Source organism: Camarhynchus parvulus, chromosome 2, assembly GCF_901933205.1.
Source record: "Camarhynchus parvulus chromosome 2, STF_HiC, whole genome shotgun sequence".
Lineage (NCBI taxonomy): Eukaryota > Metazoa > Chordata > Aves > Passeriformes > Thraupidae > Camarhynchus > Camarhynchus parvulus.
In genome coordinates, this window is record NC_044572.1 from 31,845,287 (window position 1) to 31,869,612 (window position 24,326).

The 24,326-nt window shown below is 43.5% G+C and overlaps 1 protein-coding gene across 1 annotated transcript in view; it reads right to left on the reverse strand.

Annotated features, from left to right (window-relative positions):
• Nucleotides 1–24,326, reverse strand: part of RAPGEF5 (Rap guanine nucleotide exchange factor 5) — a 157,099-nt gene that overhangs the window by 47,506 nt on the left and 85,267 nt on the right. The window contains exons 10-11 of the mRNA XM_030971095.1: nucleotides 16,954–17,060; nucleotides 16,525–16,613 (exon numbers count right to left, since the gene is read on the reverse strand). Coding sequence (XP_030826955.1) covers nucleotides 16,525–16,613; nucleotides 16,954–17,060 — 196 coding nt within the window. The remainder of the gene's footprint in view (nucleotides 1–16,524; nucleotides 16,614–16,953; nucleotides 17,061–24,326) is intronic.

Below are 24,326 nucleotides of genomic sequence, written 5' to 3' on the forward strand. Positions count from 1 at the left end.
CAATGCTTCAGGCTGATGGGCAAACAATTCTCAGACAGCTCAGAAATAACTGCTATTTAACAAGACCTATGATGCACAGTGGAGGGGGGTGGCATGAGGGACGTGACATCCAAGAGAACCCAAAAACCAAACAGGGCCATCCTTGCATCTTGCATTTCCACACCTGTCTTCCTCCCCATTCCCCAGGGCAGTGAAGCACAGCTTCACAGTATAAAACCAGAACAATAGGCACCAGAGCACTCATAAGGCAGCTGCATTTGGCTTCCCCAGGTGGTGAATGGGTGCCAAGAAAATCTGATGAGTTTCACGATGGTGGTGTTAAAATACATTGTTACACTAAGTGTAGACTTATTTATAAGACACAGGTCCTTAAATTATGCCCTGAAATTGTACTTGCTACACTGAGACACCCAAATCATTCCAGTGACAGGTTAACATGTAATTAAAGACAGCTTTTATGCTCATTATTATTACAGCTAATGGAAGAGAGCAATAAAAAATGCCTTGCACGTAGTCTGCATATGTATTAAGAACATCTAAAAACTTCAAACAATTGTGTTTGTCAGCACAACCCCGTACTGACAGCTGAATGAAAGCAATCACAAAGGTGATTTTAGAGCTGCTTGCACTGTTTAAGGATCATACAAGGGTAAGACACGAGGAACAGATATTATCCAGAGTTCAGCTGCTTCTAAGTATTAAAACACCTGCATGGGTGTATTTTCCTGTGGCAACTGAACTGTGTTTCTGTGCAATCTGGCTGCTTACAATACAGACCATCTCAGTGCTACACTTTTAAGATACAAGACCCTTATTTTGATAATTTCCAAACTATTTACATTCATTGGGGAGTTCAGCATTAGATCCTTGGTTCAATTGTACCATCATTACTCAGGTTTTTTTATTTGATGGCCTTGCTTATTTCAGTTAAATAAGGGGGAAATACAAAGCAATCATAGATGAAAGCACAGTGGGGTAATTTTCTAAAGGTTTCTGCTTGCTTTTGCCATTATTTCAGATTTTTAGTGCTATTTATTGATACAGTCACAAAAAAAAAAGAAACAGATAGAAAACACAGCTCTCAGATAGGCATAACTTTGGACTGGTATAGTCCAGCTTTCTTCCTTTGTCTCTTTCTTTTCCAAGTATTATGAGATACTGTGGTTTTCATGCACACACTGGAAAGCATCTAATGCAGGAGATGCATTCTGCATTTCACTGAAAGTGTTATATTTTTAGCCCTTCATCAAGACGCCCAGCTATCTTCTGGACTTCACAGGGCACAGAGGAATCTCCTTGGCTGCCAGGTAAACCCCACCTTTCTGCACAAGCATACACGAATCTGATGCAATGTTAAGGACAAAGGTAAAAATCACAAACTGCAATAACAGATAAGCCACTGTGTTAAACGGTGCCTCTTGGATCATCTGCTCTGTGACCATGTTTCACCACCACAGCACCTGGCTGTGATTCGTGCTCACTGCCATCTTTCATTTCTATAGCTCTTTTAGGCTCTAAGTGCCAGCACAGGCTTTGTAAAACGTGCTTTATTTTGCCAGCGTACAGAGAAAAGGAGGCAGATATGGGCTCAGGAGAGGGGGCAGGTACTGGCCAAGGCTGAGTACACAAACCCAATGTCCCATGCAGACACCACCAATGCTGCTGGCCACCACCATCAAATGTGAGTCAGATGGTGATCCCACTGTAAAACGCCTTTGCCTATCAGTTTTTCAAACACTCTTCAAATTAAATAAGCTAACAGCATAATTTCTTGGGATTTTTTTTATTAAAGTGATTTGCTTATTCAATTAGTCATTAAAGGCAATTATAAAAAATTATTTTTTCTTATGAAGAAGCAGTATGCTTTCTACATCACCACTGCTTAGCCCATGGGAAATCATCAGTTATGTGATGACAGCCTCAGACTGCAATCACCTTGCCATGGCTGCAGCCTGGTAAACACTTCTGCTAGGTGTAACACTTCCTACAGCCTCCTTCAGGTTACAAAATAGTGAGCATGTATTTATTGTTCCTAAAGAACCTGTCAGAGAAGGTAGCAAAGCATCTTAAAGGAAGACTCTGAGGATTACACACCACCCTGCAGCTAGATGAATACTTCATATACAAGAACATATATTTAAAAGTGATTTTCTATATCAGTTTTTAGAAACACATCACCGATTACAGTAAACATACAGGAGCTGGAATTAATTCCATTAGGAGCTGCTGTTCTGAAGAAACAGTAGCCCACATCCCAGAAGGACAATGAACTATAATATGCAAGCTCGTTTAATCACTGTATCCAATTACAAGGAGGAATAAATCAGCACACACATGCCTATGTCTGAATTTTAAAAGGTAAATAGATCATGAATAGTCAAGCCAAATGATGTGAACCTTTGGATTCACAGATTAGCAGAGGAAGTGGTGCATTTGCTTCCCATTTGAAATTTTTTGTTCCATTAAGAGCTTGATTGTATAGAGCTGACATTCTCCGCAGTAAGGGGACGCAAAACTCTGACATTCACCTCAGTGGAGTGTGCATGTGGTCTAATGACAGACTTTCGTGGTCTCTCTGCTGATGCATGCACAGGACTCCCCTAACTCACAGAGGGTCAGAAGAGGAGCTGGCTTTCTTCCAAACACTACAAATAGCAGCACTTTGGGCACCTGCTCCTACCCTTTGCTGTAAACTTCTCCATCCCAGACACACATAACCATAAGATCCAGGAACATCTGAATCCTCTCCATTTGTCAAGAAAACCCAGTACAGCAGTTTCTTGTAAAGCTGATGGTATTTTCTTGTTTTCCAGATGCTTTTAGAAAACTGTTATCAAATATTTATCGTTCTTTGTAATCAAGAACATAGTTGTAACTTCCCAAATTACATCTTACTAACCTTGGCTCCCTGAACAAATCTCCTATCCATTAAACTACGATGTAACATCAAATGTCCTGTGGCCCATTTGCACGTCAAAACCCTCACCCCAGAAGGGAGATTAGATTCTCATTAATAATAACACAATCTGTACTCACACATCAAAGAAAAAAACCTGTTCAAAGTATTTACATAAGCTGCACAAGCAGGCCATGATGTATTTGCCTGGAGAGATGGACCATCATACTGGAGACTGTAACAAAATTTCCCTCAAGCCACTGATGCTACATAGCCCTCAGGAAAATGCCATCTTGGCAATGGGAGAAGCCCAGTTTCAGCTGGCAGGGACCTCCCCCTGCCTACAGCTTTACACTTTGTGCGTCCAACATGCCCAGGTTTCCCAACTGATCACATTCCAAAATGTCCTTGTGTGCTTTGGGGCTTCTGCCCACAGCAAACCTCAGAGGTCTCACGATGGCAATGGCTCCCCAGGGTGTCACACTGCCCTGGGGAAGGGCTCTGTGTCCATCAGCAGCCCCAGCACTGACGGAGCCTCCGAGGCATTCACAAGCTGCTGTGGCCTAGGAGCCCTACAGTGCACAAGGAGGGCAAGGAGGGAATAGACAGTGTCCCTTTGCTTCCCTGGCCTGGCCCAGGGACATCCAGGGGAGAGGACAGTGAGGAGCCCACAGGATGTCCAGGACTGTCTCCTCACAGGAGGCTGGGCTCCAGCAGGCCAGAGGTCTGCATCTGTCTGTCCATCCTGAGAACCACCTGGCTGCCCCATGCAGCCTCTTTGTTCAGTGCCTGCCTAGCTGAAGTGGAAGTGAGGAGGCATTGTGCTTGCCAGAAAGTGGGATGCCTGTGTGTGCTGAATTGCTAAATCCTCCTGTTGTAGCCTCCCTGCCACTGCTTGATGGCAGGTACCAGGATGGAAATTTTCCACCTGCCTGTTAGAGGGTTAAACTCTACAGACACAGAGACAGCTAACATCTACAGACAGAAAGAGGAGATGTAGTTTATAAGCAAAATGTTTGCATTTGCCTATTCTTGGTGGTTTTCACACTTTGGGGCAATGCTACATGGCCACTGCTGCTTTAAGGCTTTGAATGAAAACCCTTTGACAATGGGGATCTGACAAATGCTATTTGTTTGTGGTTGTTTTTCACTGCCGTTTGTTTGCTTCCAGCTTGTGGCTGTGCATCCCCCATGATGTTACCAACAGTATCAACAAACAAAATCCCATGGACAAGGCTCCTATGGGGCAGAGAATGAAATCCAACAAGGGTTTCTTTATTGCATTGATGCTGGGGCTCTAAATTCATGGCTGGGAAAGAACAAAACCAAGACTGGCCTTCTGGTTTTAACTGCAGTGGTTTCTAGAGAGAGGTCAACTAGCCCTAAATTCCAAGAAATGGATGTGAAGAGGGTTAAAGAAAGGCTGCTTGTGGAATTGGCAGAGCATTGTGGGCAGTGAGAGGAGGAGGGATAATGGCAGGAGGAGGATGCAGAGTGTAGAAAAAGGAAAAAAAGGAAAAAAACCCGAAAAGCAATAAAACGTGAGGTATAAAAGCTTCCAGCAGTCCCAAGTTAGACAGCATGATTTCTCCATGATTACATCTCTCATTCTGGCAATTTATATCTCCATCAAAACTCAAGTTCAAGCAAAGGAATAAAATCACAATTCATGCCAATTGCCATCACAAGAAAACCAAAGTATTTTATTATTAGCTTCCATCAAAATTAGACTCATCAATGTTGCCACTTTTTTTACATTCATCTATTTTCCCCAAACTCTCACCCCAAAATGTTTTTGCACTCAGTGTCCTTGTAGCCATCACATTTTCACATCAGAGAGAGAATATGCTGTTGGTTTTAGAAGGATCTCACAAGCTTTTCTGAACTAAGACAAGGTCATCTCATGATCTCAGCCTGGCTTGGGAGATAGTGGTGCGAGCTGCTGCCACAGCTACAGCTCACATCAGTATTTTCACCTTGTCTAGAAGATGGGACAAGTAATGTATTTTATTGCAGTAACTGATGCTATTCTGAAAAGCTCTTTCTGTCAGTGCCAGCTATACTCCATGAGGGTAACTGACTTCTCATGAAAAATCTTTGGCTGTCAAAGTGCTGTAATTCTACTCCTATTTCAATCTTTGAAAGCATCAAAATTGACTCTAAAAAACAAGCAGGACTTCTCCAATGCCTACATAAGACTCTCATAAAAGATGTTATACACCCCCAAGTAATACCAAACTGGATCAAACCTTTCCCTCTAAAAAAAGCAACAGCAATTTAAAGTCTGCATTACGAGCTTGCCAACTGCAGTTAAAGCACAGAGTTTCTGAATTTATGCTCAATGCATTCTGCTCCATTATCTTCTTTTTAGACAGGCCCCTCCTCTCTCACAAAAGTATTCCTACTACAACTCTCTATTTCTACATCCAACAGCCAATCTTCTCCCTTGCCCACTAAAATCAAAACCTAGCAAAACATCACAAACCACAACAGAACACCCTGCCAACCTCTTCCAGCACACAGCAAATTTGGGCTTTAGCAGCTGCTGTCTCATCTGCTCTTTTTCCTCCCTTCCCCTTGAACATGCTAGAGAGGGCAGCAGCCACTGCCAGGGCAGGGCAGAGCCTGGCTCTGCTGCACCTGCTAATCCAGAGTGTGTGGCACCAGCTTGCCAAGGCCCCACACTCTCTCAAGCAATTGTGTTTATTCAGCTACACAGCAAGCAGAGGCACTCTATGCTGTAACGCAGCCCAGGGTGCCCAGCTATTAAGGGAGGTCTTAAGAGCCCACAAAAAGCCCATTGGGAAATAGGCAGAAATCTATACCAATTAATGGTTCACAAATAGGTCTTGGGTTGTGGCTTTTTGTTCTTAATCTCCCTGGGTGACCTCTGAGCCCAGGGATTTACAGAAAGCAGTAAAGTGGGAAAGAATAGGACTGCATCAGTACACTGCACAACCAAGCATCACCTAACAGCACGAACAGGGAGCGTGACAGGGAGCCTAGTCAAGTAACAATCATTGTAGTTTGGCTATAGGCAAAACCAGTCCCACTCTTGCTCACAAAAAGACCAAGGCTTCTACATCCACAGTACTGTGGAACTGTTTGAACTCAGGGCATGTTAAGAAGGATTGCGGGGGAAGGAGGAATTAACAGCATGAGAGTAAATTTAGTTCACAAGAGGGAAAAAAGCCGCTTTGAAGAACAGATTTCTCTCAGATTCTTAATACACAACCTCAAAGCACAGGTCTGCAGTGAATCCATCCTTCCACCCTGTGGGCGGGGAATGAAGGAGCTCTTTATATTCCTCAGAAAACGTTCATCTCACAAGAAAATCATTGTATTATAGCAACTTGGAGCACTGGAAACACTGGAATTCAAACTCTGAAGACAGCACATGAACTGTATTCTTGGACTCAAGCAATACAGCAAGCACATCAAGATACAGTTTTATCTTTTCAGCATTCTTACATAAAAATTCCCCCATTCCATAAAAGCCTTTTTCTAAAAAAGAAAAATAAATTTAAAAATCTGAACTTCAGAGCATCATCTCTAAGCTTTATGTTGTTACAGATCTTGCTTTCAGGAAGGAATGCTTTGCTGTATCCTGAGAACAAGATTCCAGCTTCACAACCACCACAGTAGGTGCTAATAGCAATACTGGAGTCATTAGTGTACAAACATCCACTTAGGACAGCAGCTGGGGAATCTTGGTGTGCCCAAAGAAGAGTACCTGGATGACGGTGCCCAGCTTTTCAACAGCTTGCAGATCAGGGTTTGACAGTAAAAGAACTTAAGAAGGAAGAAAAGGAGTACAACACTAAGCAGTGAGAACAATGAATGGGGGACCTGTGGTGAAGGGCTCCATGTTTGGGGTTCCTGAAGGACAAGGTGCTCTGTGGCTCCCGCTGAAGGAACAGGATGTGTAGAAACTTTACAAGAAGCAGCAACACTGATATTTCATTTTTACAGCTCCACTTCCTACTCTCACAGCTAACTGACCTGCCAGCCCACACACCATCTGTTGCTATTCCTCTTACACTACTCTCTTAAAAATCAGGTCCCACTTTTCATCTACTAGAAACAGCACTTTTTAGATAATTGTATATATTTTATAGTCAGCTTCAGTGAGTCACATTCTGGGAAACTATGAAGCAGGGCTGTATCTGGGGGCTGAGAAGACCTAGAAAGCTGTGTCACCTCTGCAGTAGAAGGTATCCTCTCCCTCCACATTCTTGGTGGCTTGATGAAACTTCTGCAGGGGAATGGATCTCCAGTAGACAGATGTCAGCAAGAGCTACCATAGTTTAGATTCATTTCAGAATTTGGCTATGATCTTTTGCTCAGCTGCTGTTGACTTGTTTTGGTGTTCTTATGCTCACTAGAGTCAGTATGACATTAGTTGCTACAGAAGGTACCTGGTCTGCTTCATCTGCAGACCTGCTGCTGTGGAACTGACCTAACGTCCTGTGTAGCATTTGAGCCAGACAGGAAATCAACCTAAGTGCTTGGCATATATCTAAGATGACAGGTCTCTTGATGAGAGACATTTCTTTGGCATGACCCCTGTGCAGAGACTCAGTTTTCCCCTTCAACTTCATGGCCCTCAGTCCGAACCTTCTGACCTGGGAACACAAGTTATTTCTGCTACATTTGACACTGACTAGCCACACTCGACTGATTAGAAAAGGATTCAGACTAAGACAGAACCTAAGAAGCAACATTTGCTATTCTTTTTACCAGTAAAATACAATAATTTTTATAAAGTCTTCCGATAATTTTTTATCCCTTCCATGCCCTTCTTGGCTTAGCACCACCAGACAATCAGGAAATATCAAAAGCACCATTCTGGAAAAAGTTCTGCAGAAATGCTTTTCAAATATACAAACATGTCTCTTTATGAGCTCAGCTACTTAATGCATCTGGTTATTTATATATATATGACAATATATAATTTCATGTGTCTGAAATACTTTCTCCATTGATTTGATAGTTACAGCGTTTAGACTTCCAATGTTATGAGAGCAAAAGGGATGCTAAAAATAACTGATTAAATGTCTTCAGGGTTACATTTCCAACAACCTTACCAAATTCCCAGTGTCATAACATCTTATCTTCCAGGTACCTCATCAAAATGCTTATATCACCTAAGCTTATTTTGCAGTACAACAAATGAACATTTTCTGCCTTTTCTGACTTTCCCACTGTCAAAAGAAAATTACTTTTACCTCTAAAAATATTCTCCTGATAGACCTACACTTCCCAATTCTTTTCTGCTTTTACAACTAAGTTCATCAAAAACCCTGATATTGTCTACAATGCATATCTTCATAATAAATGGTTTCACACTAGGCTTTCATGACAGCTCCTTATCACTTTCTCACATAGCAAAAGGTGACAACTGGCAATAATGAATCACTGAATTACAGGGAAAAAAACTGAGAAACTGACAATACTATGATCCAATTGGCTGTCATATAGAATAGTAGCTTTTTCTTCTGCAAATCTGACTCAAACACAGAACATTAAACACTTTGGGGTCTACCAGGTATTCCTGCATTGAGTACAAAAATAATGTATTTAGGTGCCTGCAGTGCACAAAGTACTTTGGTGCTCCTGGGCACACCGAAACTCACACACACACGAAAAATTGTGGATTTTTGATGGCTACCTCAGTCACTTTCTCTCCCTGAAAGGGTCCAACTTGCTAAGCGTACTCACAGCATAAAAGTATTTGCAGCGATGAACTGAAAAAATACCATTTGTATCTACGAAGAGAGTCCTGATCGTGCATAAGAGTGTTTGTCATTCCCCATGTTGACTCTAGTCTCCCAGACATTGGATACAACAGTGAGACAATTCAGGAGCAGCGTTCCCAGACTCGGCCTTTCCAAAGTTTGCCCAAACAAGTTTTAGTGCCCAAGTGCAAATAAACCCTTTTCAGGCTCTGTTTTTTCTCAGAAAAAAACTGTCTGAGCTCCTGACACTAGAGAGCATCTTAGACACATTCCCCTCATTGGCATTTCCCATTATCTTCGGCACTGCAACATGTGTCACACTGTCTGTCTGTAGTGAATCCCAGACATGGTGCTCCTTCTGCAAGCTGATTCAGCTTACTACTGTGACAGAAAATAATCCTTTTAAAGGGGAAAAAAAATATTTCTTATTAAGTTACCTAAATCTACTTGGCACAAGGTCAAGCCAAGTACAGAAGAGAAGATGCGCTAGCATGGCAAAGTACAGTTAGAGGATGTCAGACCTTCCAATTTGAGAAGCCAGTGTCACTGCTGGCAGCCTTGGTCCCAATTTCATGCTATCCAGAGCTCCAGCTTCTCTTGTCTCAGCTTCAGGTTCCACCATGCCATTTACCAGGAAATGCTGCTGCCACTGTGCTGCCAACTGAATCAACAACTGACTCAGTTGTCCCACCTATCCTACTATAATCTTAGATTCTGATTAATTCTTTCCAAACTGCAACATGCTGCATGCAGTACTCTGGGTCAGAGCAAGGACCCTCATAAAAAGAACTAGGTCTTTGACAGAGGATGCCCAACAGAAGAAAAAAGAACTCAAAAAAAGATAAATACAGAGTTATCTTCCTCAGACACAACCTCCTATCTTCCAGCAACAGGCAGTGTAGACTTTCCAAATGGGAAGTCGTATTGGTATCACTGCAGTGATGGGAGTTTTTGCCAGGATTTTGCCTAGTTTGTGTTTAAAACCTTCCAAATTTTGGCTTCCACAGCATATTCACAACAACAAATTCCACAGTTTAGCTGTGCATTATACCAGAAAATCACTTCTCTTTATCAGTTATAAACCAAATTCACTGTGTTGCAAAACACTTGCCTCATTATGAGACACAATGAGCAATCTTTACGTCTCACCTTCCCCACACAATAAATAGTTATGTAGATCACCATAAATCCCTTTTACCAAAAGTTGCCTTCCTACAATGACCAGACCTAGACTATTTTTTCTTAGATGTATTTAATCTATAATTCTAATCACTCTTGCTGCTCTTTACTTCATTTTCAACCTGAGCTGAGGGAGAAGGAATCATATTATACGTTCCATATTTCACAGTCACACAGTGGTATAACTACAGCTCCTCCTTGGCTTTTTTCCTAATTAGCCTAAATACCACTTGCCTTTTTGACCAATGCTGATCAAAAATTGCCAAGAACTATCCACACTACCTCCACAGGCCTATTTTCTACATGATAATAGTCAAGTCAGCATCCTGCTGAATATGTATAATGAGAATTTCCTCTTCATGGTAGAAAAACACATTACTTTGCATTTTTCAAACTTGGATCCCATCTGCAATTTTATCCTGCAGTCACACAGATTTTATTCCTTTCATCTTTCAGTAGCCATAGGGCTGGTTCAAGGGGCCTGCTTCCAACTTATTTTCCCAGTTCTACACTGCCCCATTCTTACTACTTTCATGAGACTAATTTTGAGTTGGATCAGCTTCCTGATATAGCACAAGAACTCACACAGGCAGCCAGATGTGGGGATAACAGGGCGTACAAGAAGATCTTGCATGGCCACCAAAGGTGAAACTATGGCTTTATTTATCAGGAGACCCTCAACCATTTAATAATAGGAGCACATGCTGTTACCTCAGATTTCATCCCACACTCAGCAGCACCCAGTCTTCAATGGAGAATTCCCTCCATTTTAAACACAGACAATTTACTCCTACCTTTCATCTTCTCTCTTAAGTAATTATCAGTCCTGAAAAGCATCTCCTTCCTAATCAAAATCATCTTTAAATTTCTTTCAGGATTTTTGGCAAGGGACTTTATCAAAAGCATTTTGAAAATATGAATATAAGATACAGGCACACCAGATCATATATATCCTAATGCTCTTTCAAACATTTAACAGCCCTACAGGATACACAAGATCTGAAGAATCTGGAAAAAATAATCTCCACATTTCCTGCTTCTCAGTATGTTTCTGTATGCACTTCTTCCTTCTGCATCTACTGTACTGACACCCCATTTCCCAGCACAAATTCACAACTTCATGCTGAAATTTTGCATCTAATCACACTCCTGCAATCAAATCCAGCTGCTAAAGACACCAGTCCCCCTCTCCTGCTGTCCTCATCTGCACACCTCTCACTCCCTGGCAGCTTCTCCCTGTGTCAGGGGAGGAAATTTTGTGACACTGACAGATCAAGTGGATCTTAAAACTAATAATTTAGTATTTCCTAGGCTAGGATCAACTAGGACCAGCTTTGGGTCTGCTACAGAATCACACTGCATACTGCAGAAGCACAGAGGCACCAGTGGCAAGAGTGGCTGAGAAAGGCTGAGCTGCTTCTTTCCACTCCAGCAACAGTTTATGCTAGAATAATGTATTGATAAAATGACAACCTTATTACTTAGACGTTCCCCAAATAGAACCATTTCTTTTAATTGGTATCACATTTTCCACCTTCCTCTGCCACTCAAGCTGCTTTATATGATAGATTACACACCACTGTTAGGAGTTCAGCAATTTCATATCAGAGTTCCTTTAGAAGTCTGCAGGGAGTAACATCTGATCCTGGTGATTTGTTACTATTCATTTTATTGATTTATTCTAAACCTACTTCTACTGACAGTCTAATTTAGAGATAGCTTAGACTCACACTGCATAAAGCAATGGTCCTCTGCAAGAGCCTCCCCAGGTTCTCTCATACTGAGCACTGACATATATTAGTATTTTTTATCTTTTCTGATATTCTTACATTGATGTGCTCAGCTAAAATCTTATTCCCTCCTATGAGCATGGCAGTAATATGCATTTAGCCCACTTATTTTACCAAATCTTCCTAAAACTTTAGGGAAGAGTTTACAAAATCCCTCAAAATTATGAGTGACAAAATTTCATTATGAAGGACTGTTAAGAGGAAGGGTTAGCAGGCATTTATTCTCTCCATCCTAAGACCTGGAAGGTAGGATCACAAAGTGTTGGGCAAGTATTTATTCTTGTTGACATCAGTCCACATGCATCAGATACACTTACACTGACTGAGTGGCAGTCACAGGAGTACATTTCTCAACACCTTTTAATCATCAGTGAAAAGCACACTGAGCAAAAAAACCCTAATAAATCCTTCATAACTAAGAAAAAATTATCAAAAAGCAACCAGGCCCTTTTTTCTTGGAATACTAAGCAAAAGACAATCTAGAAAAGGCAGAGCTGTGTCCCTTTTTCTCAACTTCATTTAGCAGCTGACTACAGTCAGTTCATGGCAGATAGATTCCCCTCCAAGGTCACATACAGTTCCACAGAGGGTGCCACTGCCCAACAGCACAGCAGTGCCATTGGCGCAGTGCAGAAACACAATGTGTTAAACAAAAGTAACTCTTACTAGTAACACAGGACTTCTAGGACAAATAGACATGGTCTGAAGGCCCCTTCAGGGTGGTACATTACAATCCTAAAGGTAAAACTGCTTCTGTATGACAGGGAAGAGGTCCCACTAATCCAAGGATCATGCACAGTCCCAGATAAGGCGACGTAGCAAGGTACAAAGGTCATTACTCCTTCCTTTTCCTATTCCAGAGAAGTACAGACCATACTCACACTTTTCTGCCTCTCCTTTAGCTATATCATGAGCATTTGTCCTCTTTTTCTGTCCCTTCAATCTTTCTCCAGGCCCTGCATCATTTGCCATCCCAACTTCTGCAACAGCCTAACAAAACCGTCAAGCCTCCCCCTTGTCACTATCCCCTTCACCCAGTCCACTACAAAGACACATCAGTTAATGTTGTGCCACTATGTTGTGCCAGTCGTACCATCCCACGTTTATTTCCTTTCTCCAGATCAGACTTTCCCTCTGCCTCTTGCTCTCAAAGACCTCCACAAATTAATTTCTTCTCTATTCATTCCCTGAAATGAATCCTATAGTAGGGAGGTAACAGACATGTGGTGTCAGCAGATGCAGTGGGGGAGATTATGTTCTACTTCAGCAATGTTCCGCTTAAGCTGCCCAAGAGACGTGACCCAGTGGACTGAAGGAAATGGTCTGAGCGATCCAGGCAGGCCTGGAGCAGCAGCAGTGGATGTGATGATCACTACTACATCATTCCAGAGGCTGCCAGATGTTGAATGTAACCACCACAAGGCAAGACAGTATGTTTGAACAGAGACCAGCTATAGGAAACTCCAAAAATTACATCAGGATAATATCTAGAGAAAGAAATACTGCTAACACCCAAGACATAAAGATTTTACATAAAAGTACAATGATTTTAAATAAATGGTGTAGTCAATGGGAAAGGATTAGGGATCCTGAGATGCTAAGATTTGGCCTCTTGAAGATTACTTGTTCAAATCCCCACCCCTGATGAGGATTAGCCCGGGAGTTTTGCATCTTCTACCTAGATACTGACATATTTGAAGTGTATCTCTCTATGCAGTTCTTAAAATCTCAAATTGCACTCTAAAATGCACACTCAGCAGATATTACCCAGTGATTCCAACCACCTTAGAGATGACTCAGAAAAGTTGTTTGTTACAGAAATTTAAAATTTCCATCCATCCCATGGCAGAAAACAAGAACAGTCGTCTTGGGGTCTGGTACTTTACAGGTTTTAGTACCTCAGTGAAATAAAAACTTCCTCCCTTTGAGATGGAAGGCTGGCAAGCCTTTGTTAGCGGCAAGCCCAAATTTAAGGTGATATCCCAAGAACTCGCATATACTCACTGACACAGTCATCACAAAAATCCCTCAGTCATTAAACAATTACTAAGTAAGTCAAGCCTAGAGATCTTGCAAACCTCAGTCTTTCCAGACATCCTGCCTATGGAAGTCACCAGAGCAATAGACTAGTCTAGCTTTGCAGATTGCAGTGTCCTCTTCAGGTGTCCTCAGCTGCTGTAACAGTGCTCTGTTGTGGCACAGGCACTGGGATAACTCTTCAGGCTGGGTCCCCACCTGTTTATTATAGCAGAGTTTATTAAGCTGAGTGCTTAAGGTGTCTTGCTGCAGGTTTAGCAGCAGCTGGAGAGTAGGCTGCACACCAGTAAAATTTTTTCCAGACCAGCCCCAAAATTTGCTTTAGGTTCTCAGGTGCAAGCAGTGTCTGCTGACGTGGGCTAGAAAATGGAGGCTGGCTGGGAGCAATCCACGGCGCACTGTTCAGCCATGGTGGTGTTTGGAAAAGGCCGTGTTTGGAAAAGGCAGTGTTCCATGACCACACCAGCCCCAGGATAGTGGATTTTTCTGTTAACAACCACAGAGGGCTGCAGTTATGATTTGGTATCCAAAGGGTGGGAATGAAAACATGCAGAGCATCCCTCCTTGGGAAGCAGTGCAAAGGGTCAAACAGAACAACAGCCCCCTGTGCACCTTTGAATGTAAGAACAGCCCTTTCTCTTGTTCTTTACAGACACAAATAAGGAAACTGCATTGGGGGCTGCAGGGAAAACAAGAGGCCACGGAAGTCATCCTGGAACTGGCAGACAGACAGCAGGAGCAGCAGCTGGGTACAACATTGTCCTTTTATGTTCTGTGAAGCTATGCCTGCTAAAACACAAGCCTGCGGGGCTCTGCAACTTGATCATTCTCTGAGATGGGCCAGATTGGCACTAGGAAAAAATACAAAACCCAGCAAATCCAAGTACCCAAAAGGCAGAAGGATGCCTTCAGGTACACACACAAAGCTGTACATAGGCACAATCAACATCCCATACTTCCTCGTGCCAAAGGCAACTGAGTCTGCAAAAGAAGCTGGTAAAAACCATTATGGGGCATTCCCCTCATAAACGACTGGGAAACAAAACTCCTAAAGTCTTTCATTTTGATGATGTTCTGTATTATCACATTGATAATGTCAGAAGAAAATGGTATCTGAGGAACTATCCTCGAGGGAGTGGAGGGCTGCTGGGCAAGTTTAGCACACATCTTTGTGATGGCAAAATCCATAGGCACAGCTACTTTGTTCTGCCCCTGGGATCCAGTTTACCCTGGCTACAGGGCAGAGCTTAATTGTTTCTTTCCAAAGGAGCTAGGATAAGGCAGAGGTGAGGGGAAGCTAATCAACCTTTAAATACTTTACCATCTGCTAACAACCAAGCAAGTAATGGTTTAACATTTGCTTTGAGGACAGTTTACCAGCCCCTCTATACAACAAAAAGACCAGGCTTACGAACAGCCTCTCTGTGATGTGAGGGAGAGACAGTAAAGAGATTAAAAAAAAAAAAAAAGTAGTACATGGGAGGCATCTAACGCTTTACATAAGGAGTACTTTGCTTTTACAAACACCAAAATATCATGCATATCACTACTGAAAGTGTCATTGTTTTCCAGCAAGATTGTGAGCTTATAAAATAAGGTGAAGCAGACTATAAATACTGGCAGCTGATGTTCCCCAATCTTTGTGTGATAAACATTCATGAGAAAACTTATTTTATCCAATATATGACCTTAAAAGGCCAAGGAAGGATCCTCACTACATCACCAATGAGCTGGTTCAAGTAAATTACACCCATAACTAGCCTAGTGCATCTGTGGAAGGAAAACAACCACAGCCTCTCTCTGCACTAAATATTAATGTCTAGGCAGACAAAAGCAGCACTAGGAACACTGTAATAATATCACTGGCAGACACTCTATGTGTTTCTTTGGGGCACTGACATAACAGCACTAGGAATATGCCTATTGTCCCACAATAAACTAATGACTTTTTCTGAGACATTCCTTTGGGAATCGCGGATGTTATTTATATTTTCAGACATTTAAAAGGATTAACGTGTGTTTATTCTCAGTAATCTCATTTGTAGAGAAAGATATATACAGGCATCAGGAGTATGCATTTTTACCCTGTTGGGGATGACCAAATACACAGTGCCATTGGCAGCCACCGACCCTCCTCTTCAGTATTCAGGACCTCCAAAAGTCTCACCAGCCTGGCTGCTTCCATTAAAAGCATCTATGAATTGCAGGTTACAGGCACTTCTGATAAACTACTCCATGAGCCCTTGGTGACAGCAAGCTGTGCATATATCCAAGAGATCCAGCTGGAAATTAAACTGCATGCATGTCAAGTAGCCCGATTCAGATAAAATTGCTCTAGGCTGGAATGAAATATCTCTGGTTGAACACAAACAAGTAGAGCACTGGGCGATACGGTGTGCCCCGGGCTATGAGGAAATTTAGAAGCCGTTTTAATGAAACAGACGTGTCAAAGTACTGGGGTGGTGGCAAAACGAGTAGCTGGCCGGGAGGTGAGGTGCACTGCAAGCATCCGGATGGATACAGGAGCAGCTGCAGGCTACGAGGGATGGCAGCCCTGTCTGCAGGGACATGGTGCTGTACAAAGCCCGCCGCAGCCTGCGCTGCCCCGGCGGCAGCCACAGCCGAAGGGAACCCGGTTCAAGTTGCTGCCGAGCGGCTCCGCTGCCGCCGGCGCTCCTGCCCCGGGGCCGGGGCCGCCCCGCCACCGCCCGGCCGCCGCGCCACACTCGGGGATTCCTCCCGCATCGCCCGGCTGCACGCCCAGCTGCCAGCGGCTTTCGGGAGGTGCCCGGGAGCGATCCCCGCGCCGCTCTGCCGGCACCGGGACCGGCACCTCTCCCCCGTGCCCGGCCGCCGCCGCCCCCCCGCCAGGCTCGCTCCTTACCCGTCTCTTTGTCCTGGGCGGCTTCCAGGTGCAGGTCGCTGAGGAGATGCTCCAAAATCTTCTCCGGCGTCCCCGACACCACCACGTATCTGTCGGAAAGCAGAGAGTCCCCGGAGTCATCCTCGGTGGAGGACTGCGAGCGGCTGCTCCACTCATCCTCCTCGTCCTCCTCGTCGATGTACTTGAAGTAAGGCACGTCGAAGGTGGGCAGCGGCCGCTCCCCGCCGCGGCCCGCCAGCGCCTCGGGCACCCGCACCCTGCCGCTGCCCATGGCGCCCCGCTCCCTGCGCGCCGCCGCCGGCCCCTAAGCTCCCCCGCGGGGGCCATCGCCCTGCCGGGGCCGCGGGCCGCCGCCCCGCCCGCCGCCGCCGCCGCCGAGCCCGGCCCGGCCGGCCCAGCCCCGCACGCCCGGAGCCGCGGAAGCCTTACCTCCCGCGCCGCTCGGGGGCCGGGCTGCGTGACCACACCTTCCGCAGCACCAGCGCCGCGCCGGCCGCCTCCCGCGCCCGCTCGCCGCCGCCGCCTCCATCGTCCACCTTCAGAGAGCAGGGGGAGAGAGAGAGGGACAGAGAGAGCGCGGTCAGTGCCCGCCGGGGTCGGGGCTGGGGCTGCCATCCCGCCGCCCGGTGGCTTAGACTGGGGAGGGGGCTCTTTGCACCCCGGGCTCCCTTTGTGAGAGGCACTGGGCTCCGTGTGTTGGATTTTAATTCACAGAAGCCAGTGAGAGTGGGGCTTTGAATATTCGGGTTTCCGAGTCCCCAAGGTGATGGCTTGCTTAATTCCCAGACAGTCGAACAAAGCAGGGGACAGGTAACAATAGTCTGAAAGCGGCAAGTGCTCCCGAGCACGCCAGTAATAGAGAGGCAGAATACACCTTCTGTAAACCTCTCCCGTACTTCAGTAAAGGCAATACAAACAGTGGGGCAGGCACGTAATGTGTACCTCTGAGCATCTCCTAAAATACTCGGCGTACGGCTCTCCCTTCTTTTCAACAACTTTTTAACTTGGGAAACAAACACCCCTACAGAAAGTTCAGCCCAGTGACGGCCGTGTGCGTGAATTTTGGCTAAGCTGCGGTTTGTACACCGACTTTCTCCCTCCGTGCTCCCTGAAACGGAAGGGAGGTGAACCATGATCCATTTGTGCACACGCAGCCCTCATGCCCGGCGCAGCCGAAGGCAGCTGACGGAGCAGAGCGGGAGATGAGCGCTGGCTGCTGACTGAGCAGGGCGCTTTGAAACGCGGCGGCTGCCGGAGAGCGGCGCGCAGCCCCCTGCCAGATCCGCCTGGCACATTCAGTCACCGCAGAGTGAGCGACACAAAAGAGGCAGCTGTTTCAATGCAAGTACATCCCAGTAGGTGCTGTTCCTCTGATTCTGACCTGGTTTAGTTATATTGTTCAGTATGTCAAACACACATATGAAGGCCATACATGCTTAGTACTCAAAGAAGAGAAAACAGGATTTGTGCATGAAGCGTACAGTATCCAGCAGTTAAAAAGACTTCAAATGGGTTAAAAAATGTTAAGGAACAGAGCTACCCTGGCAAAACAAGGGAGAGAAACAACTTTATGATTCCTCTTTCTATTATTTAATTTTTTATTCTGAGACCCAGTGAATCTGACTGATACTCCTGGTTGTCACTGTGGTGCAGACGTGCCCAAAGATGCAGCCCTTGCCCTGAAGAAGTTTTCTTTATCAGTAAAGAACATGTAGAATTGATCTATTAAATTTCTGCAAGGTCAGACATACAGGTACTGAGCCAATTAATGTCAGATATTCATTGTAACACTCCCAGGAGACATTATTGAGCAGCCACGTTACAGGAATACTGATGCATAATTGTAATCTTTCATTTCACTGGTCGTGGTTTTTTGTTGCCTACATATTTGAAAAACTGCAATGAAAGAAGTAGCAAAAGAGAAGGAGAGGAAGAACAGGCACAGCATTAAAGCAATTCAGCAAAAGGGAGATTTATCCAAACAAATAAATCGCTCCATTTCTCTGTCTCTTCTCTGGCATTTCCATCCTCTAAAATAGCCCCAATCCTCATTTCCCTGTGCTCACTGACATTCCAAACTGCAGCACATATGGAGAATGTATGTGATGTATGGTGCTGTATTTGTACAAGCCATCCATTTCCTCATAGATGGGAATGGATTTTAAGCACACCCATATACATTACATACATGAGCAGCTGGCAGCAAGTCAACAGGGAGCGCTGGGAGGGTGAAAGCTCTTTCATACTGAAAGGACATTAACAATGGTTGGTGTGGAAGACAGTGTTTCCCCTTCAGCATCTCACTAGGCAGAGATATTTTCAAAAAAACCTTTGGAGCAGGTGTTTGCAAATTTACAGCATGAAGTGCCCCAATGGTAAGATTTTCATAAGACTGTTCCTCTTGTTCTTGCCAATTTTAGCAATTTCAAGGAAGAGAAAAATCAATCTATTTTATCAAAAATTGGGCAAAACTAAGGCCAATTGGGTTCAAGTTGGATTTTCATCACCTATAATAAATATTTCCCTGAAAAAAGGAGAAGAATAGAGAATTTCTTTATTTTGCTATCTTATATCAAACACAATCTCACTTTAAGGGAAGAATTACTATTTCATTAAACCTCCACTTATACATGACATATTTTTGTGTTCAGTCAGGCCCTTTAATCATACAAGCCACAACAATTAACCTGAACAAAGCAAAGCACATAGGCAAGTCCTACATATTTTCACAAGTTCCGATTTCAATACAGATATTACTCTAAAATGACATCAAGGCACGCTTCATTTACCAGAACCTGGAATGGTCCATGAAATAATTCTTGCTGGAAGAAAACCGAGCTGTTCTCAGCATGCTCCGTCTAAAGCCAGTGACAGATGAGGAGGATGCAAGGGGCCCCCAAGTGACAGCAGCGTGTACTGAAGGGCAAGGCAGCACCCTGGCCGAGTCCCTGAGAGCCAGCAGACTGAGTCAAGAGATGTTCTCATCACGCTTCCAATTAACAAGGAAGCCTTCCAGCAGTTTGCCAGACCTTCACACAGCCCTTGCAACCTGTGCCGGCCGTGCAGGGGAACAGAGCAGGGGAACAGAGGCACAGCATCACCAGCTCTCATTTTATGGATCCGGGCAGAGAGGCCACCACAGCATCCCAGTTCACTTGGGTGATGCTGCACTGGCACTTGCATTTGAGCCCCCCACACTGCCTATCTGATATTTATTTTGCTCCAGGGCAGTGGGTAGGAAATTACTCCCAGCAGCCTCGATCAGAATGCATTTGGATTTGAGGCGGGACAGAAAGGGGTAGAGCACCAAAATGCCACAGAGGTAAACTCCCATCTCACTTTACATGTGGCCTTATGTGCACTCTCCCGGTCTCATCTGTACCTTCAAAAGCACCATTCACATCCTGTTAGGATGTTATAATCAATCCATGGTGCACATTACCCATCACAAGGAAATTTAGCTAGCTCTGCATCTGTCAGCCACTATATTTCACATTTATTACAGCTTTTAATTAATCATCTCCTGATAGCTAAACACAGCACTATCAACCTCGATGTCAGTTCCCAGCAGGAGTTTCAAGTAAACAGCGAGGTTCTCTGGACTCAGTGGATCTTCCAACCAATATTATAGCCAATTTTCCACTCCTCTCATCCATCTTCCTAATACTGAGGTAAGCCATTTATCTCCTGGGTAATATATTTTAACAGCAGACAAGTGCTACCTTTATTTTCAGCATGAAAGGAACCCTGGGGTGGTATAAATATTTATATGCTTACAGGAATGAAACAGCTGGAAGTCATTGCTTAGCAGGCCTCAACTTGTGAGTTACACTTTGCATGAGCAGGAATATGACCCCCCGAATTAGCACAGAGGAAGAAGGAAGCAGAAGGAACCTATGGGACTGTTGAAAACAACCACAGTGGGCTTCCTTATGGAAGCCATTAGGTTTCTGGATCGTTTGCAGTTGGCAGGGAAAAACCCAATTTCTGGCCAAAGCTTTGGTATCAGGGATATTTCTGTGTTCTTTGCATTCCTGAGTTTGGCCTTTTAATTAATTAAAAAGGATCCAACAGCCAGAATGCACTGCCTCCTCTCTTCCTCTGAGAAACCTCCACTGCTAGAAATAGCATTTAAAAACTGCTCTGCTTTCCACCAGCTTTCTAAGTGAAAAAACATTATGCTCTGCAACAGACAGTATGTTCAGAAGCCTGCTTCACTGAAAAGAAAATCCATGTTCATATAATTTCTCCAGGACAGGACAACTGTGCAAAGATTAATTTCTGTATCTATGTTACCCATTACTGAAGTGCCTGTTATGCTGGAAAATCCCTAACCAGCAATGCAAACTGTGCACTTCCCAATGACAGAACTTTTGTCCAACATCTCTTCACCCGCTTTTTTTAAAAAGGAGTCAGACCCAGAGCTACCCCAGCCAATACCAGAGCCAGACACATTCACACACTGCCGGTTTCAGTGGGTAAAAAAGTAATGAAGGAACTAAGAGATAACTATAAGGCATCTATAAGCTTAATGGAGCATGGAAAATCCACTGCACAGGCAGATTTTCCTGCTGCCAAACAACTAAGCAAAGGCAAAGAGAATCTTCTCTGGGCAACACGCAACAAAGCAAACTTTACACAGATTATCTGCTCAAGAATCACATTAAATGACAAAGAAATTGCCTCTTCTAGAAGTTATGGAGGGGAGGAACATTTTGTTTTCCTAGCATAATTTGGTAAAACTGACTCAACACAATCAGATAATGTCAATCACGTCTGCCTCTATGTCTTTTGATGCTGGTGCCAGGTCATGCCCTTGAGAGGTAAGGGAAAAGGCGAACACAGAGGATTCCCAGGGCTGTTTGTGTTCTGAAGAGGAGACTGCTCCCCTCAATAAATTTAAGGAGCTTCCCTGTTCAAACAGGAACATATCCAAGCAGTGTGAAACACAAGAGCGGAGTCAGGAACTGGGGTCAGAAGAACAAGTGTAAAGAAGCTTTGACTGCCCATGCAGGGAAAGTTCTCAAATTGGTGACAAAGCCTGACAAAAGCCACAAAGTAACAAGATCCTCATTTCCAAAGACTGATTGCTTTGCTGGGAAGATGTCCTTTTGCTTGGGTATTATAATATCTCTGGTATATACTATCCGTGCAAAAGAAGAATTACAAGAACATGAAAAAGACAGAAAAGTCAAGTCAAAAAACTGAGAAACATTGACAGGTAATCTTTGTATTATCTAATGTAGTTTGTTTGAATAAAACACTGGGTTTTTTCACTCTGTCCTGCTCCATCCCTACAACTCTTCCTTGTTCAGCATATGTTGAGACTTAACTTGAAGACTGGGTCCAAGCTAAGACAAAAAGCCTTTGCAGTGTGGCACTGAGGTCCCCAAACCTGCCCACTGAGGTTGGACACACCAAAAGTGACAGAGTTAAATCTCCATTCTGGCTCATTACATCCTACAAGCACATTCTGGTTGTAACAGCCAGGAGCTGCAGCTGTACAGAAAACCCTTCACAGCTCAGGCTGAAGCATGCTTGGAGCCTCCAGAGCCTTCAAATATTAACCTCCAGAGCTCTAGAAACTCTTTACAGAGCTTGTACAAACTTCATTTTTTGGCCTCTAACTCGGGTTGTATTTCGGCAAACATTTATGAAGATGGCAAAAAAAACGCAAAGGAATTTCAGATCCCACCTCAGAATACTAAGGGCATAAGAGCTTTTCAGAGAACTACTGCCAATTTTATTTTTTTTAAATATAGCAAAACAAGATTTATCCCTAACTTCACTCTTAGCTGCTTCTGAACAATGTTGACTGCATTTTTCATATAGAATTACATAGGCTGAGGCAGACACCTTTCAGAATAAACAGAAAATATGCAACAACTCGTACAAGAAATGGAAAATGAAGTCTTACAATGCGAGACATTTGCTAGGGCTAATAATAGACAATGAGGTGAGTCCTGGCTATAAAATATAGGCACATTTATGTTGCAAACATAAAAGAATGGGAAAGGAAAAAAAAAAAAAAAAAAACAAAACATTCTGTTAACAGATCTAAGATTCGCTTTCAGACAACTTCTATCAAGACTAAGGTTGATCACCTTCTTACACTTCCCTGTGTTTCTCCCTGGAATCTGATATTGTGGCAACTGCAAAATTAGATCCAAAGTCACCAAAGTACAAACTGTACAAAAATTATTCTTCATAGGCTATTCCCCTTCATTTGACAAAAAAATGGAAGTGAACAGATCACAATTAACGTGAAGGTGGATGACAATATCTCTGATCTCTGTGGATAATCCATCTCAGAATATGTTACTGCATTTCACAGAGTTTCAAGAGAGATCAAAATCTGTATTAAGATGTTTGATTCACTTTCAACTACCACAGGAGAAAAGATTTCAAAGTCACCAGTACAGCTCAACCCCTATGTAAGGAGGAGACCAGTATTTTTTCTGCAGTGGTTACCCTCTCTTGATTTCAGAAAGATGAAAATAAAAAAATAGTCACTACCTCAATTTAAAATACCAAAACATGAAACGTTTTCAATGGGACTGCTTGTTTTGAAGTTGCAAGATCACTGCTTTTTCTAAATATCAAGGGAAAAACTTACCTTAAAGGACTGCAGGACCATCAACAGAAATTTATCATACGGCAATTCTTAAGCATAAAAAACAAAAAGTTACCTAAGGCTGTGCTATTTCATTTCACTACAAAATACAGCTCACAGGATTTACATTTGCATTTTATTATTTTTTGTGATGTCACGATCTTTTCCCCAGTTCTCTGTACTCTAATATTTTTGTTTTCCCCTGCAGTTGTTAAATCCTTTAATAAATGTGAGCTAATCACAGTATACTGCTAGAAATTGACTAATGACATTAAAATGCCTCACACAGTGATTTTGTTTTGGCTCTCAGTGACTTCTGACCAGTCTGTAAAACACTCTAAATTTTTGACCACAACCTCCCTTCAGGAAAAAGCACTCAGGCATTGTACCAAAACTTCCTAGTGGTCTCACACTGAGTTATCAGTCTGACAGATGCACAACAACAACATTCAGCTCAGCACAACCTCCTCTGAATTTATCAGTTACACAAATGGTGATAAAATGGGCACAAGCCACAACACAGGGGAAAAAAAATAATAAAAATCCTTTGTTGCTGAAGCCAGTTTTGAATACTGTGTCTGATAATGCACAGAACAAGCCCTTTTAGAAAAACTATTGTGCTGTCATCTGCATACTGAGCATTGGCAGCAAAGGCAACGTTAATAACAAGTTATCCTTGTAGAGGGGTCAAAAGGACAGTGCTGGTAAGACAAGAGATGACAGACAACAGGCATCAGGGAAAAGATTAATATCCCTACACAGTCATACATCAAGGAACACAATTTTTGCCTGTAATCCCAAAACTGCTGAGAGTAGGATTATTTCTGCTTTCTCTATTACTAAGAAGAAAGGAATCGCTCATGGGAATAGGGCACTGCTAAATGCGAGTCCTTATGTGAGCTGAAGGGCTGCAGTCAGGTCCTAAGGGAAAAAAACCCCAAAAACTCAGTTGTATGATGTTCCCAAGCAGTGGTCCAACTACAAGCAGGGGTGGGGGTTCCTTGTGCAGGTCACTTGAAAATATGAAATAAGTTTGTGTAGTTAAAGAAAGGCAAAAGAAGTGAAAAAAGAGGAAACTCATGAAGCCTTTCATAGAATCATAAAATTGTTTATGTTGGAAAAGACCTTCAAGATGAAGTCCAATCACCAGAGGGTTCACAGCTAAAAAGAAAAAACCCTTAATATTCTT